General features: G+C 42.8%; 1 protein-coding gene across 1 annotated transcript in view; it reads left to right on the top strand.

The window, feature by feature from the left end:
* LOC308097523 (metabotropic glutamate receptor 4-like) overlaps positions 1-14,097 on the top strand; it is a gene marked incomplete at both ends in the record, with an annotated part of 111,432 nt that overhangs the window by 42,893 nt on the left and 54,442 nt on the right. Inside the window, one exon of the mRNA XM_080445342.1 lies at positions 4,200-4,335. Coding sequence (XP_080301468.1) covers positions 4,200-4,335 — 136 coding nt within the window. The remainder of the gene's footprint in view (positions 1-4,199; positions 4,336-14,097) is intronic.

The raw sequence follows: 14,097 nt of genomic DNA, 5'->3' as shown, positions 1-14,097 counted from the left end.
TCATGTTGAGCCTGGAGGATTTACTATTAACTCATGTCCCGCCAAGAGCCATAAAGTCGTTTCATTATCGTGTTTTTAAAAATGTTATTCCACAAGGGGCACCCTAACACAGCTTTGGGATGATCCATCGTCACTCAGAGAAGAAGTATGTGGATGTGACGTCATTCCAAAAAACGTCACATCCATCCACCCTGACTATGGGATTTTTAGAAAAACTGAGTCTTATCTCAGTTTATTTTTTTTTGCATTGAAAACCACCCATTTTCAACGGGGCATAGCCCCAAAATGGCCGATCGCGGGTGGAATGTTATTGTTCCAGCGTACAATAACGGGGCGACTGATTGCCTCGTCACTCAAGGGTCCTTCTGGCCAATCTACACGGTCACAACTTTTTTTCTGTTCTGGCCCCACAGTGGTGGAATGAACTTCCCACTGATGTCAGGACAGCAGAGTCACTGATGTCAGGACAGCAGAGTCACTGATGTCAGGACAGCAGAGACACTGATGTCAGGACAGCAGAGTCACTGATGTCAGGACAGCAGAGTCACTGCCCAACTTTCGCCGCAGGCTGAAAACCCACCTCTTCAGGAAACACTACCCTTCCTCTTTGCCTTGCCTACTTGTTGTTAACTAGTTGTACGAACTCTTGTTTTATTGGATCTTGTTTATTCAGTACTTATTTGTTTTATCTCTTGCTCATTTGCTTTTCCTATTTGTCTCATCTGTTGGTAGTAGGTAGCTGATATATTGCACTTTTACCTTAGCGCTAGGTATACTCTTAGTTGCTTGTTTTAGCAGAAAATGCACTTAAGACTTCTGGTGATTAGTAGTTTTGTTCCCTACCTATGTTGAATGCACTTATTGTAAGTCGCTTTGGATAAAAGCGTCTGCTAAATGACTGTCATGTAATGTCATGTAATGTAATGTAATGTCATGTAATGTAATGTAATGTACACACAGATGCCTCCGCCTCCTCACATGGAATATTGTTTGTGTTTTTTTTTGTACATGTGGCTTCCACAGCGTTTCAAAGATTGTGGGATTAAGGTAATTACGCTGGCAAGGGGATAAACAACGATGTTTAATACCTTGGCAGGAGATGTGTTGAACCCATCATTACTCCTCCTGTATGGGAGGGGGGGTCGGGTGGGGGGGCTTCGCCATGATGGCTTCCTCGCTGTTCTCATCTTTACCCTTTGACCTTTTGCTCTGTATTTGGCAGTGGTGTAAAGTACATATACTCAAGTACTGTACTTAAGTACAGTTTTGAGGTATGTTTTACTTTACTGGAGTTTTCTTGTTTTATTTCACTCCACTACATCTCAGAGGCAAATATTGTACTTTTACTCCACTACAATTATTTCAAAACTTTAGTTACTAGTTACTTTTTACATTTAGATTATTATTACAGAACATAAATCAATGTGTCGCATCGCGATGCATTGTGAGCTTGTAGATCTGCTATTTTCAAAATATTTTTTGACATTTTACACACTTGTGAAAAGGTGCCGGTGCCCCGCTATGAGCTTGTAGATCTGCTATTTTTAATAACCCAAAGAAATCTTAAAATGACACAGATGTGATCCCAGTCTTAATGGTTTATTCTGCAAAACAATGTTATACAATATGTAGTGGAGGGTCCCTGCTTCATCTCTCTCTCAGATAAGGGGTCCCTGCTTCATCTCTCTCAGCTAAGGGGTCCCTGCTTCATCTCTCTCTCAGCTAAGGGGTCCCTGCTTCATCTGTCTCTCAGCTAAGGGGTCCCTGCTTCATCTCTCTCTCAGCTAAGGGGTCCCTGCTTCATCTCTCTCAGCTAAGGGGTCCCTGCTTCATCTCTCTCAGCTAAGGGGTCCCTGCTTCATCTCTCTCTCAGCTAAGGGGTCCCTGCTTCATCTGTCTCTCAGCTAAGGGGTCCCTGCTTCATCTCTCTCTCAGCTAAGGGGTCCCTGCTTCATCTGTCTCTCAGCTAAGGGGTCCCTGCTTCATCTCTCTCTCAGCTAAGGGGTCCCTGCTTCATCTCTCTCTCAGCTAAGGGGTCCCTGCTTCATCTCTCTCTCTCTCAGCTAAGGGGTCCCTGCTTCATCTCTCTCTCTCAGCTAAGGGGTCCCTGCTTCATCTCTCTGTCAGCTAAGGGGTCCCTGCTTCATCTCTCTCTCTCAGCTAAGGGGTCCCTGCTTTATCTCTCTCTCAGCTAAGGGGTCCCTGCTTCATCTCTCTCTCTCAGCTAAGGGGTCCCTGCTTTATCTCTCTCTCAGCTAAGGGGTCCCTGCTTCATCTCTCTCTCTCAGCTAAGGGGTCCCTGCTTCATCTCTCTCTCAGCTAAGGGGTCTCTGCTTCATCTCTCTCTCTCTCAGCTAAGGGGTCCCTGCTTCATCTGTCTCTCAGCTAAGGGGTCCCTGCTTCATCTCTCTCTCAGCTAATGGGTCCCTGCTTCATCTCTCTCTCTCAGCTAAGGGGTCCCTGCTTCATCTCTCTCTCAGCTAAGGGGTCCTTGGGGCTGAAAAACGTTGAAGACCACAATCACTACAACCTATTTAAAGGCCCCTCCATGGGGAAATGTTTACTGTGTGCAGTGAAGCTCAACATCCCACATGAGACGTCGTTGTTGGATCGATGTTATCGGAGCTCACAGTTAAATAACATGCTATTGATCGCATTGAACTTCCACTTTCATTAGAGGCTCTGAGAAGCAATCAGACTCAACGTCAATGGACCTTCTGTCTGAACTGTACAAACCTATGTCTCTCTCTCTCTCTCTCTCTCTCTCTCTCTCTCTCTCTCTGAGAAGCAATCAGGCTCAACATCAAAGGACCTTCTGTCTGAACTATACAAACCTATAGGACTTTTCAATCAATGCTTCTCACAGGCACCACTTTTAGCTTTAAAAAACTAAATATTCACCTATAAGTGTGTGTGTGTGTGTGTGTGTGTGTGTGTGTGTGTGTGTGTGTGTGTGTGTGTGTGTGTGTGCGTGCGTGCGTGCGTGCGTGCGTGTGTGTGTGTGTGTGTGTGTGTGTACAGTTGTACAGGTTGAAAACGCAACGAAGTGAAACCCCCTTCCAGAATGAGAATCTTTTAAAACACTCCGCCTCGTGTCTCCGTGTAAACATGCAAAACGATCGTGTTAACCAGTGTTGCCAGATTCTGTGAGAGAAATAAGCAACCAGGTCTATGAAAACAAGCCCAACAGAAGCGACTATAGGCTACGGCTATTTGAAAATAAACGATCTGCAAGCTCACAGTACGTCGCAATTTCTCTAGAGACTGTTGTCGTCTAAACGTGGCCTAAATGTAATGCCTCAACTCCTACAATTCCATGTGTTTGTCGCGGTGGGGGGGGGCCCAGTTCAAATATGATTATTTTGTGGAGAGGGGGTCCTCAGTTCATATACGATTATTTGGGGGAGGGGGTCCCCAGTTAAAATATGATTATTTTAGGGGGTTTGCTGCCATTTCTTTTGTTTGATTTCGCCAAAAAATTTAAATCATTTTCCTCACAAAATGACATTTTCCATTCCTTTAGGAAGCTGACGGTTTGAAGTTGAAACAATAAATACATTAATATATACAGTATGTGAGGAGAATGATCAGCCGTCAGAGCAAATGGAATCAGTTTCACACATTGTTTTCAATTAGAAAATAACATTCTCTCCCAAACGGAACCAAAGCCCCACGTTGTCATTGGTAGAAGCATAAAGCTGATTGATGCTTCTGTGTGGGTGTGAAAGTGGACCCTTGTGGAGCATGAAGGGTTGTTTTTAAGACCCTCCTGCTGTGAGATATGGAACCTTCAAACATTTCATCTTGTTTCCAGACATCATAAAAACTACACAAGATTAAATTAAAAAAAATTCTCCCCTTCTTTTTTTGTGTGGGTTTTAAAGAAATTCATCATAGTTTTGCCTTCTTGACGTTGCCACATTGTTCTGCCGATTGCAAGAAGAGATAAAAGGAGAAAAAAAGACGTTATTTAATTTTTGCATTAACCCATTGAAGCCGGGAACGCATCTGGTCACCTAATGACGTCCCTGATTTATGACGATCTCTCCATACGTCTGTGAGATCTATTTAAAGTGTATATATTGCCTGTCTCCATACAGGAGGTCTGTCAGATATATGTAACATGTATATACTGGCTCTCTTCATGCGGGAGGTTTGTGAGATCTATCTAACACATAGTGTACTGTCTCTTTAAACAGGAGGACTGTGCATCTCCCAGTCGGTGAAGATTCCTCGTGAGCCGCGACCCGGAGAGTTCGATAAGATCGTCCGCCGTCTGAGCGAGAACCCCAACGCCAGGGTGGTCATCATCTTCGCCAACGAGGACGACATCAGGTGAGAGTGAGACACGCGGTAAATGAAGCATAGCGTTAGTTCAGGGGGTGATGATGCAACTTTAAAGACGGGGTGCCGTGATTTTCAGTGATTTTTCCCCCCTTAAAACATAATCATCAGGTATTATGGTTAAACTAGGAGGAAGATTCTTTTCAAAAAAGTGTACAGAAAGTGTTAAAATTATGTTTTTATGTGGACACGCCTCCAGTTCATTAAGTATACCTGGTTCTCACCTTAGCACCTCCTCCACCACCTTAGCACCACCCACCTGTCCTAGTCCCTCCTCCTCCTCATGCCCACACCTGTTGTGTTATGATAATGAGGGGGATGGTATATTTTTACTATGTCATTAAAGGGCTGTTTTTCTATTGGCACGTTTGACCCTCAAGGTTTCAGCCTCCAGGAAGAAACTCAAAATAGTCAGAGAAGACATAAAACACCATAAAAACACCACCAGGGGGCTTAATGAAGTTCTATCAACCTCATAGACACATGAAAAACAGAAATAGTGCAAAACCATGGCACCACCTCTTTAATGATGGAGAGGGTTTTCAGCTTTGTTGCTGGGACCTTAAAGTAATATTAGGTAACTTTTTCAACAAAACTAAAGTTAAATTGTATATCTTTTGAGAGTGGCAAAACTTTCACAACACCCACTCCATGAATTTCACCCCCAAAAGCCTTTTATTTATATATTTTCTATTGAACGGTGTCGAGGGGGACTTTCCTGTGAAAATGACGTCATCTGGCCGGAAAACGGTGGCGGAAATGCACTGGTTTCCTGTTTGGCCAGGAACTACCGCACCGGTTTCCTGTTTGGCCAGGAACTACCGCGCTAATAACAAAAGGGAAACTCACGCTGATTTTAAGAGATTGTATGATTTGAAGGTCGAAAAACAACAGAAAAAGAAAACACAGCTCACGGTAACTAAAGCTCCACTGGCTAAGAGAAACGATCCACAGATCGTATAAAACAATTAAAAGAACGCTTTTTGAAACGCTTCCGGTGAAAACAAATGGAATTCTGGGTAACAGAGGAATAAACAAACGGCCTGCAGTGACGGTAACGACCAGCAGAGGCTGCTAAAAATCGTTATTTGTGGACCTGCACTGTATAACTTTAAGGAGTGACTGGTCAGTAGACCTCAAGACCCTTGTAGAGTTATTGGGAGGTAGAAGCTCTGATATGTACAATGGTGCCAACCCATTTAAAGACTTAAAGACAAATATTAAAGTCTTAAACTGAATCCTCTAACAAACAGGGAGCCAGTGTAGGGAGGCAAGAATCAGGGAGATATGATCAGGACATGTGATCATACCTCCGTGCCCCTGTTAAGAGGTGAGCGGCAGCGTTTTGGACTAACTGTAGTCGTGACAAGCAGGCTTGGCTAACGCCAACATAGAGTGCATTACAGTAGTCGAGTCGGGTTGAGATAAAAGCATGGATAAGACGTTCAAAATCAGAACGTCACACATTCATCCTCCAATCAGAGCTCACGCCTTAACAAAGAGGTCCCTTTAAATAAGGCTTTGTATTCACTAGGTCTCTGCTTGTCTGGCCGCCTCCTCCACCCCAGCCTCCACCTTTAGATCACAGTCTGGCATAGGCTCAGAGACTTGTGATATTATATCTGCTAATTCAAGCTAATATGTCAATGTATTGCTTATTGTTGTCTCCGCCAGGCCAAAAGGCATGGCGAGAGAGTATGTTTTACCCCCTGTCTGTCCGTCCGTCCGTCCGTCCGTCCGTCCGTCCGTCCTTCCGTCCGTCCGTGTGTCCGTCCGTGTGTCCTGTCCGTGTGCGACCAGCTAATCTCCGGCACCGTTGGCCTGCTCGCTGCGAAACTGTGCACACAAACTCCCTGGATGCCAATTCAGAACCTCTGCCCCCAATTTTTCACATATGCCTGTTATAGCGCCACTAGGAGGCCGATTTGTGCAAAACCCATTTTTGGATATTACTCCTACAGATTTTATTCAAACATCACACAAATTGGTACACAGTATCTCTATAGTCATGTGATCAACACGGATCTGTCCGATATTTCATGTTCCATCCTGATTGGCTAAGGTTGGCTTCCAAAGTTTGCAGGATTGGTCCGGATTTGACATGAGTGTTCCTGACTGAACCACAGCGTCTCATCTGACTGAGTCCATGTGTTTTGGTGCAATTTGTTGATAACATCTTGGAAAACGTGTGCAAATCTTTGAACATGTTTTAAAGCGAACATCTTGCCTCTGATCTGTGCTTCTGGGGGGGGATCCCTGGGGGGGGGGGGGGGGTCCCTGGAACAACACAGTTTGAGATGGGGGGGCCTGTGGCGAAAATGCATATCATTTTGGGGGGTCCTTGACATGGAAAGGTTGGAGCACCACTGATATAGCAACATACTGTTAGGATTTAGAAAACATTTTTAGATAATATGTATTTGGCCGTGGACCCCCATCTCAAAATGTTTTGTTCCAGGGACCCCCAGAAGCAAAGATTTGAGTTAAAAATGTTCGATTTGCTAACATCTGCAAGATGTTTCTTTTTTTCTTCAGTAGAAATAATGTTTTTTGTTTTAGCTTCACAAACATTCACCTTTCCTCTTTCGGCTGAATAATACGCTTCTATAGAATAAATCCATTTCTAGCTTTAAAGAAGACGAGCTTTTGACCTCTTCCTCTAATTAGAGAAGCTCTGCATTCTAATGGTGGGAAAAGTATTCCGATTTAGTATTACAGTAATATTACAGCAATACAGAGTAGAAATACTCTGTTACAATTAAAAGGTCTGTATTTGAAAATATATGTAATTAAGTAAAAGTACGTAAGTATTGGCATCAGAATACCAATGTAAAAGTACAAAAAAATGTCAAAGTTTGTACATATTTAAAACATGTGCAGATCTACAAGCTCACAATGTGTTGGGTGGTCATGTAGATCTATAAGCTCACAATGTGTTGGGTGGTCATGTAGATCTATAAACTCACAATGTGTTGGGTGGTCATGTAGATCTATAAGCTCACAATGCGTTGGGTGGTCATGTAGATCTACAAGCTCACAATGTGTTGGGTGGTCATGTAGATCTACAAGCTCACAATGCGTTGGGTGGTCATGTAGATCTATAAACTCACAATGTGTTGGGTGGTCATGTAGATCTATAAGCTCACAATGTGTTGGGTGGTCATGTAGATCTACAAGCTCACAATGCGTTGGGTGGTCATGTAGATCTATAAGCTCACAATGTGTTGGGTGGTCATGTAGATCTATAAGCTCACAATGCGTTGGGTGGTCATGTAGATCTATAAGCTCACAATGTGTTGGGTGGTCATGTAGATCGCCTGCTTTCAAATAGCCGTCAAAGTGTATAATAATCTGAATCTAAAGAGTACTGTTTCTAAAGCTGTTAAATAGTTGTAGTAAAATAACATTACCTCTGAGATTAATGGAGCAGAAGTATGAAGTGTTGAAAATCATACTTACTCAAGTAAAGTAAATGTATTCAAACGTATAAGTCTCTCTCTCTCTCTCTCTCTCTCTCTCTCTCTCTCTCTCTCTCTCTCTCTCTCTCTCTCTCTCTCTCTCTCTATGTCTCTCGTCCCACATGGCTCATTGATTAAACCCGGTCTGGATCAGGTTTAATATAGTGAACGGATCATAATTAAAGGACTCCACAGAGATCTGCTCTCTCCTTGAACCCAGACACATTAAAACCTCCCCAGATATCTCTGGATCACTGTATTGTATATATAACTAGAGGTTCGGGCCGCTGTGCGGCCTTCCCGTCTGGCCGCTGCGCGGGGCTCCCGTCTAGTAGCCTGGGCCGCACATCGGGGACAGAGACAGAGCGTGTTGACGTTCATTGCAACACAGGTGTTTGTGTTGACACGCAAACCGAAAGCGAAACCTAACTGCAACATGCAAACGGAAAGTGAAACCTAACTGCAACATGCAAACGGAAAGTGAAACCTAACTGCAACATGCAAACGGAAAGTGAAACCTAACTGCAACATGCAAACGGAAAGCGACGCAAGACGTAACTTGCTGGAGAGCCAGACAGACAAACAGCTTGGAGACGCAGACACACAGCCACGCATGCGCACGACTCTATATTGTATATTAGGATATACAACATGAGAAAACTAAAGTATAAATACCTCAAAATTATACTTAAGTACATTACTTGGGTAAATGCACTTGGTTACTTTACACCACTGAGTCGCTCACGTCAATAACACCCAAAAGACCTGACTGAAGTCCTACTGAAAACTAAAAGAACGGCTTAAACATTCACTTTGTAGATGTTACAAGAAACACACCATCATAATTCCTTTTAACACATTACCAACCTTGTTATTAAACATCGTTTTTTTATCCCCTTGCCAGCGTAATTAACTTAAATAGACGATCGTTGAAACGCTGTGGAAGCCACGTTGTGTACAACGGCGGGTAATGTGTTAAATTGCATGTTTAATGTTTATCCCTCCAGTTAATCTCTAGAACTATAGAGGGGATAGGATTGTATAAGTGTTTTGTCCGGACTGCACCTTTTGTGGTGTGTGGCCTCGTGTCTGGGGTCAGGCCTCTTGTCCTCTCTGGTGTGGAAAAGGATCCGTTATTAATGAAGTAATTAAAAAGCTTTTGTGTGTTAAATGTGCTGATATTTAACCTGGCAGAACAGAGCTGTTTACACAGACACACACAGAGAGAAAGGTCACTTTTAATCCAACGCAACGTGTGAATTTAAGTTCGGGAACACATCTTGTGTCATTTTGTGTCATGTGTTTGGCTATTCAAAAATAGCAGATCTACAAGCTCGTAGCGCGGCACCGAGTGCCGCGCTACGAGCTTGTAGATCTGCTATTTGTTTTTTAAATCGTGAAAATGTGTGCAAATCTTTGACTATATATGTTTTAAAGCGAACATTTGTAAAATATGTTGTTCCAGGGACATCCAAGAAGCAAAGATTTGAGTTACAAATCTTCGCTTTAAAAATATATATAATCAAAGATTCTTTAATGTTCAAGATTTTTTTTAAATAGCAGATTTACAAGCTCGAGAGCCGCGCTACAAGCTTGTAGATCTGCTATTTTTGAATAGCCCAAAGTATAAAATAATGTTTACAGCAACAAACAAAAAAGTATCTAAAATGACACAGAACGCGTTCGTGGATTGAATGGGCTTAAGGACTTTTGTAAGGTCGTTAGCAACGTGACTCACCTGCTCTATTACACGCCCATTGGCTCTCAAAGTGGGGTCCTTGACGCGGTTGCAGGGGGTCCCCAGCCAAATGATGATAGTTGGGGAATATGAACCAAATGGACCCTTATGGGGCTGTGACTCTGCTATTTTTGAATGGCCAGATAAATGTTAAAATGACACAGATGGCTTAAAATTAAACATTAAAAAAAAACTGTAGTCAATTAAATGAAGTCCCCTCACATCATCCTGCACATCATTCTACATTCATTCAAACTCTGAACTCTGACTGGAGAGGAAGTGTGGGAGATAGATGGGTTATCATTATCATGATCTGATGTGAAAGACAATATTTCAAAAGAAGAAACATTTTTACATTAATGGACAATCAGAATCGGAAATATTCTATTTAGATGTGTTGTGAAATTAAACGTAATGTTGATGTGGTACGCACACTATCAACACTATAAAAAACGTGGCACTTCACGTTGAGGAGGAAATTATATATCTAACCTTTATATGTTATCATCACTTATAATAGCTCACATTACAATACATTATGATATTTAGCTAGTAAGAGCCAAATATGGGAACCCATCGCCAAATAAAAAGGAAAACAGCGCCCTCTGCTGTTTTTTACTCTTTCACTTGGCTCTGGGGGGAGTTAAATGTAGCACCCGTGCACAAAGAAACAGGGGGTTTTGGTCTGCCTTCAGCGCTCCACTTCCGGTGGTGTGCTTATGTTTTCATTCCCACTAACAATATGTCTTCACGGAACACTAACACCACTTCTCCCAGAGAACATGGATGGTTCTGGTTATAAGCCCACTTGTTTCTATGATGAAAGAGCAAGTTAAAATGTGAATATCTTTCCGTGGTTTTGTCTGCTCCGAGGACGCTATTGTTAAATTAGTTTGGGTTTGTTTTCAGTGGGAAGCGAGAGCAAACAGTAAATCCCGCCCACTACATTTGATTGGGTGCTCCAGGCAGAACTACCGTACCACTGACATGAGTGTTAATGTACTTCTGACCATGATATCATGTATAAAGCATAATCACCTCCACCTTGAATATTGTCTCCACTCCTATGTGCCTTATCAATTGCTGATTGATCCAGAATTCCACGACAACGTCAAAAAGGTTGCTGACCCCTGGTCTAACCTCATGTACATATAATATATATACATATACCTGGTACTTTCTATGCTATTATGTATAAACATACACAGCTATGATTTTTCTTTCTCCATTATTCAACGTTTTTATTTCCATAAATCACACACAAAAAGCAACAAAAATAAAAATAGCCGATCTACAATCCCACAACGCGTTGCTTAGCGACACGTTGGGAGCTTGTAGATCAGCTTTTTTTTTATTTATGTTTTGAGTGAAGTTTTATTTTGAAATGGAAAGACTGGTTGAACTGTTGCTTTATTTTGGAGGGGCCAACAGGAAGTTGTGCATGCAGACTACGGTGTGTGTTTTTACTTCCATGTTGGTTTGTTTGGATTCTCCAGACAAACCAACAGGCTCACCAGTTAGTTCAATGGATGATAGTTAACAGGAACCACATGGACCCTTACAGGTCTGTAACTCTGAGAGTGTACACATGGAACCAAATGGACCCTTACTGGTCTGTAACTCTGAGAGTGTACTAATGGAACCAAATGGACCCATACAGGTCAGTAACTCTGAGAGTGTACTAATGGAACCAAATGGACCCTTACAGGTCAGTAACTCTAAGAGTGTACTAATGGAACCAAATGGACCCTTACAGGTCAGTAACTCTAAGAGTGTACTAATGGAACCAAATGGACCCTTACAGGTCAGTAACTCTAAGAGTGTACTAATGTAACCAAATGGACCCTTACAGGTCAGTAACTCTAAGAGTGTACTAATGGAACCAAATGGACCCTTACAGGTCTGTAACTCTAAGAGTGTACTAATGTAACCAAATGGACCCTTACAGGTCAGTAACTCTAAGAGTGTACTAATGGAACCAAATGGACCCTTACAGGTCTGTAACTCTGAGAGTGTACTAATGTAACCAAATGGCCTACACATCATTCACCTAAATGTGAATAGCCTCAAAAACCCCACAAAGATGTCTGAACTAAGATCCATGTTTGGAAATGGCAAGGTAGGGGTTCTCTCTTTTTCAGAGACAAAACTGGATGACACAGTAGACGATTCTGAAATTGAGATTATAGGCTACAATGTCATTAGGAAAGACAGAACTCTTTGTGGAGGAGGGGTATGCATTTATGTGAGATCTGACATCATTTTCAATGTGTACCCAAAATTGGAGAACAACTCCACGGAATCGGTCTGGATAAAAATCACCTATCCTCACGCTAAACCCCTGATAATTGGCGCAATCTACAGGCCCCCAGGTCAAAATGAGTTTTATGATTTATTAGAGGAGCACATGGCAATCATTGGAAATTCGGAATTGATTTTGATTGGCGACTACAATACGGATGTACTCCGGAAAGACGCCGCCATATTTAAATCTTTCAAAAAATTCTGTGACATGCATAGCCTCACCCAAATGATAAAAAATATCACAAGGGTAGGCCCCACTTCTCAGACCATCATTGACCTCATTTTGACATCAGACCAGTCGAGGATTCCTTTAAGTGGAGTCATTGAGTGCAGTCTAAGCGACCATAACATCATTTTCTGCACGCGTAAGCTTCACAGATCTGTAGTTGATTGTCATAGCACGATCAGCTGCAGAGCTGTGAAAACTTACTCATCAGAAGCTCTCACAACAGCTCTTGAGAAAGTGGATTGGTCAAATGTACTCGGTGGCTCCTCGGCTGAGGAGTCTTGGACTGGTTTCAAAACTGCTTTTGTGTCTGTTATTGATAGCCTAGCGCCCAAGAAGGTGGTGAGAGTCAGAGCCCGTACACAACCCTGGATGAATGGAGACATCCTAAATGCAATCAAACTCAGAAACAAAATGTACTCTGAGTTCAGGAAATGCAAAGATGTGCAACTACTTGAAAGATGCAGAAATCAACGAAATGTAGCAAACAAATTGGTCAAAACTGCCAAAAAGAATTTCTTAAATGAAAGCATTGAGGCAAACAAAAGCCACCCACAAAAGCTGTGGGAAGCGCTACAGAAATTGGGCTGCAACAACAAAATTCAAACCAAAGCTACAAACATCTGCATTATTTCAAGTGGCGTGCTCATTACCGACAAGAAAGCGGTAGCAAACTGTTTTAACAGCTTTTTTACCACCATTGCAACCCAGTTGGTAAGCAAACTTCCTCAGCATTCAGGTTTGTACGGCTCTGACCACATCCATGCTCACTATGTTAAACTAGGGGCTAAAAAATACTCCTTTTCATTCAAACCAGTAAATGCTGATGATGTACAGAAAAAACTACTCGCCCTCCAGCCAAACAAGGCCACCGGCCTTGACAATATCCCCACCAGATTCCTCAGAGACGCAGCTACTGCTATTGCCCCCATAGTAGCCCAAATCACAAACCTATCCATCAGCCAGTGTCACGTCCCACAGGATTTCAAGTTGGCAAGAGTAATCCCTCTGCATAAAAAAGGAAGCAAATTAGAACCTGGCAACTATAGGCCTGTTTCCATCCTTTGTTCCATCTCAAAGGTTGTAGAGCGATTAATTCAAGAACAAATCAACAGCTACCTCAGCGAGCATAAACTGTTGTTTGAATTCCAATCGGGCTTCAGAACCTCCCATTCCACTGACACATGCCTACTGTATCTGACCGACTACATCAAACGTGAGGTAGACGCGGGCAAATACTGCGGCATGGTCATGTTGGACCTCCAAAAAGCGTTCGACACTGTAAACCACTCAATTTTACTTGATAAGCTGAGGGCGATTGGTTTTGACTGCACATCACTAAACTGGATGAGATCTTACCTGGAGGGAAGAGAACAAGTGGTTGACATCAACGGAACCATGTCCTCATCCCTCCCGGTGAGCTGTGGGGTTCCTCAGGGCAGCATTCTAGGGCCGTTACTGTTTCTTCTATACATTAACGACATGAGTGCTGCCTGTAACTGCAAATTGTTCCTGTTCGCTGATGACTCGGCACTCCTGATCTCGGGAGAGGACAAGTTGCAAGTTGAGGAGGCGCTCAGCTCCGAACTCTCAAAAATCCGTACTTGGCTTACCGATAACAAACTGTCACTACACCTTGGGAAAACTGAATCCATTCTCTTTGGGACCAAACATTCCCTCAGACAGATGGATGTAAATGATTTCAAGGTCAAAGTCGATGACACAATTATCTCTAGCAAAGAAGAGATTACCTATTTGGGTTGTGTACTTGACAAATACCTGACAGGTGAAAGCATGGCTACAAAGGTGGTCAAAAGAGTAAACCAGAGAACCAAATTTATGGGCAGAGTTTCCTCTTTTGTCAACCCTCAGGCCCTCAGGACCCTCTCTGGGGCCCTGATTCAACCACTTTTTGACTATGCTTGCACCTCCTGGTACTCCAGCACCTCAGTGTCACTGAAGACTAAGCTTCAAACCTCCCAAAACAAACTGATTCGGCTACTCCTCGGATTGGGGCCCATGACCCA

The sequence above is a fragment of the Gymnoscopelus braueri genome (assembly GCF_963280865.1).
Source record: "Gymnoscopelus braueri genome assembly, chromosome: 12".
Taxonomy (NCBI): domain Eukaryota; kingdom Metazoa; phylum Chordata; class Actinopteri; order Myctophiformes; family Myctophidae; genus Gymnoscopelus; species Gymnoscopelus braueri.
This window is presented reverse-complemented; position numbering and strand designations above follow the sequence as displayed.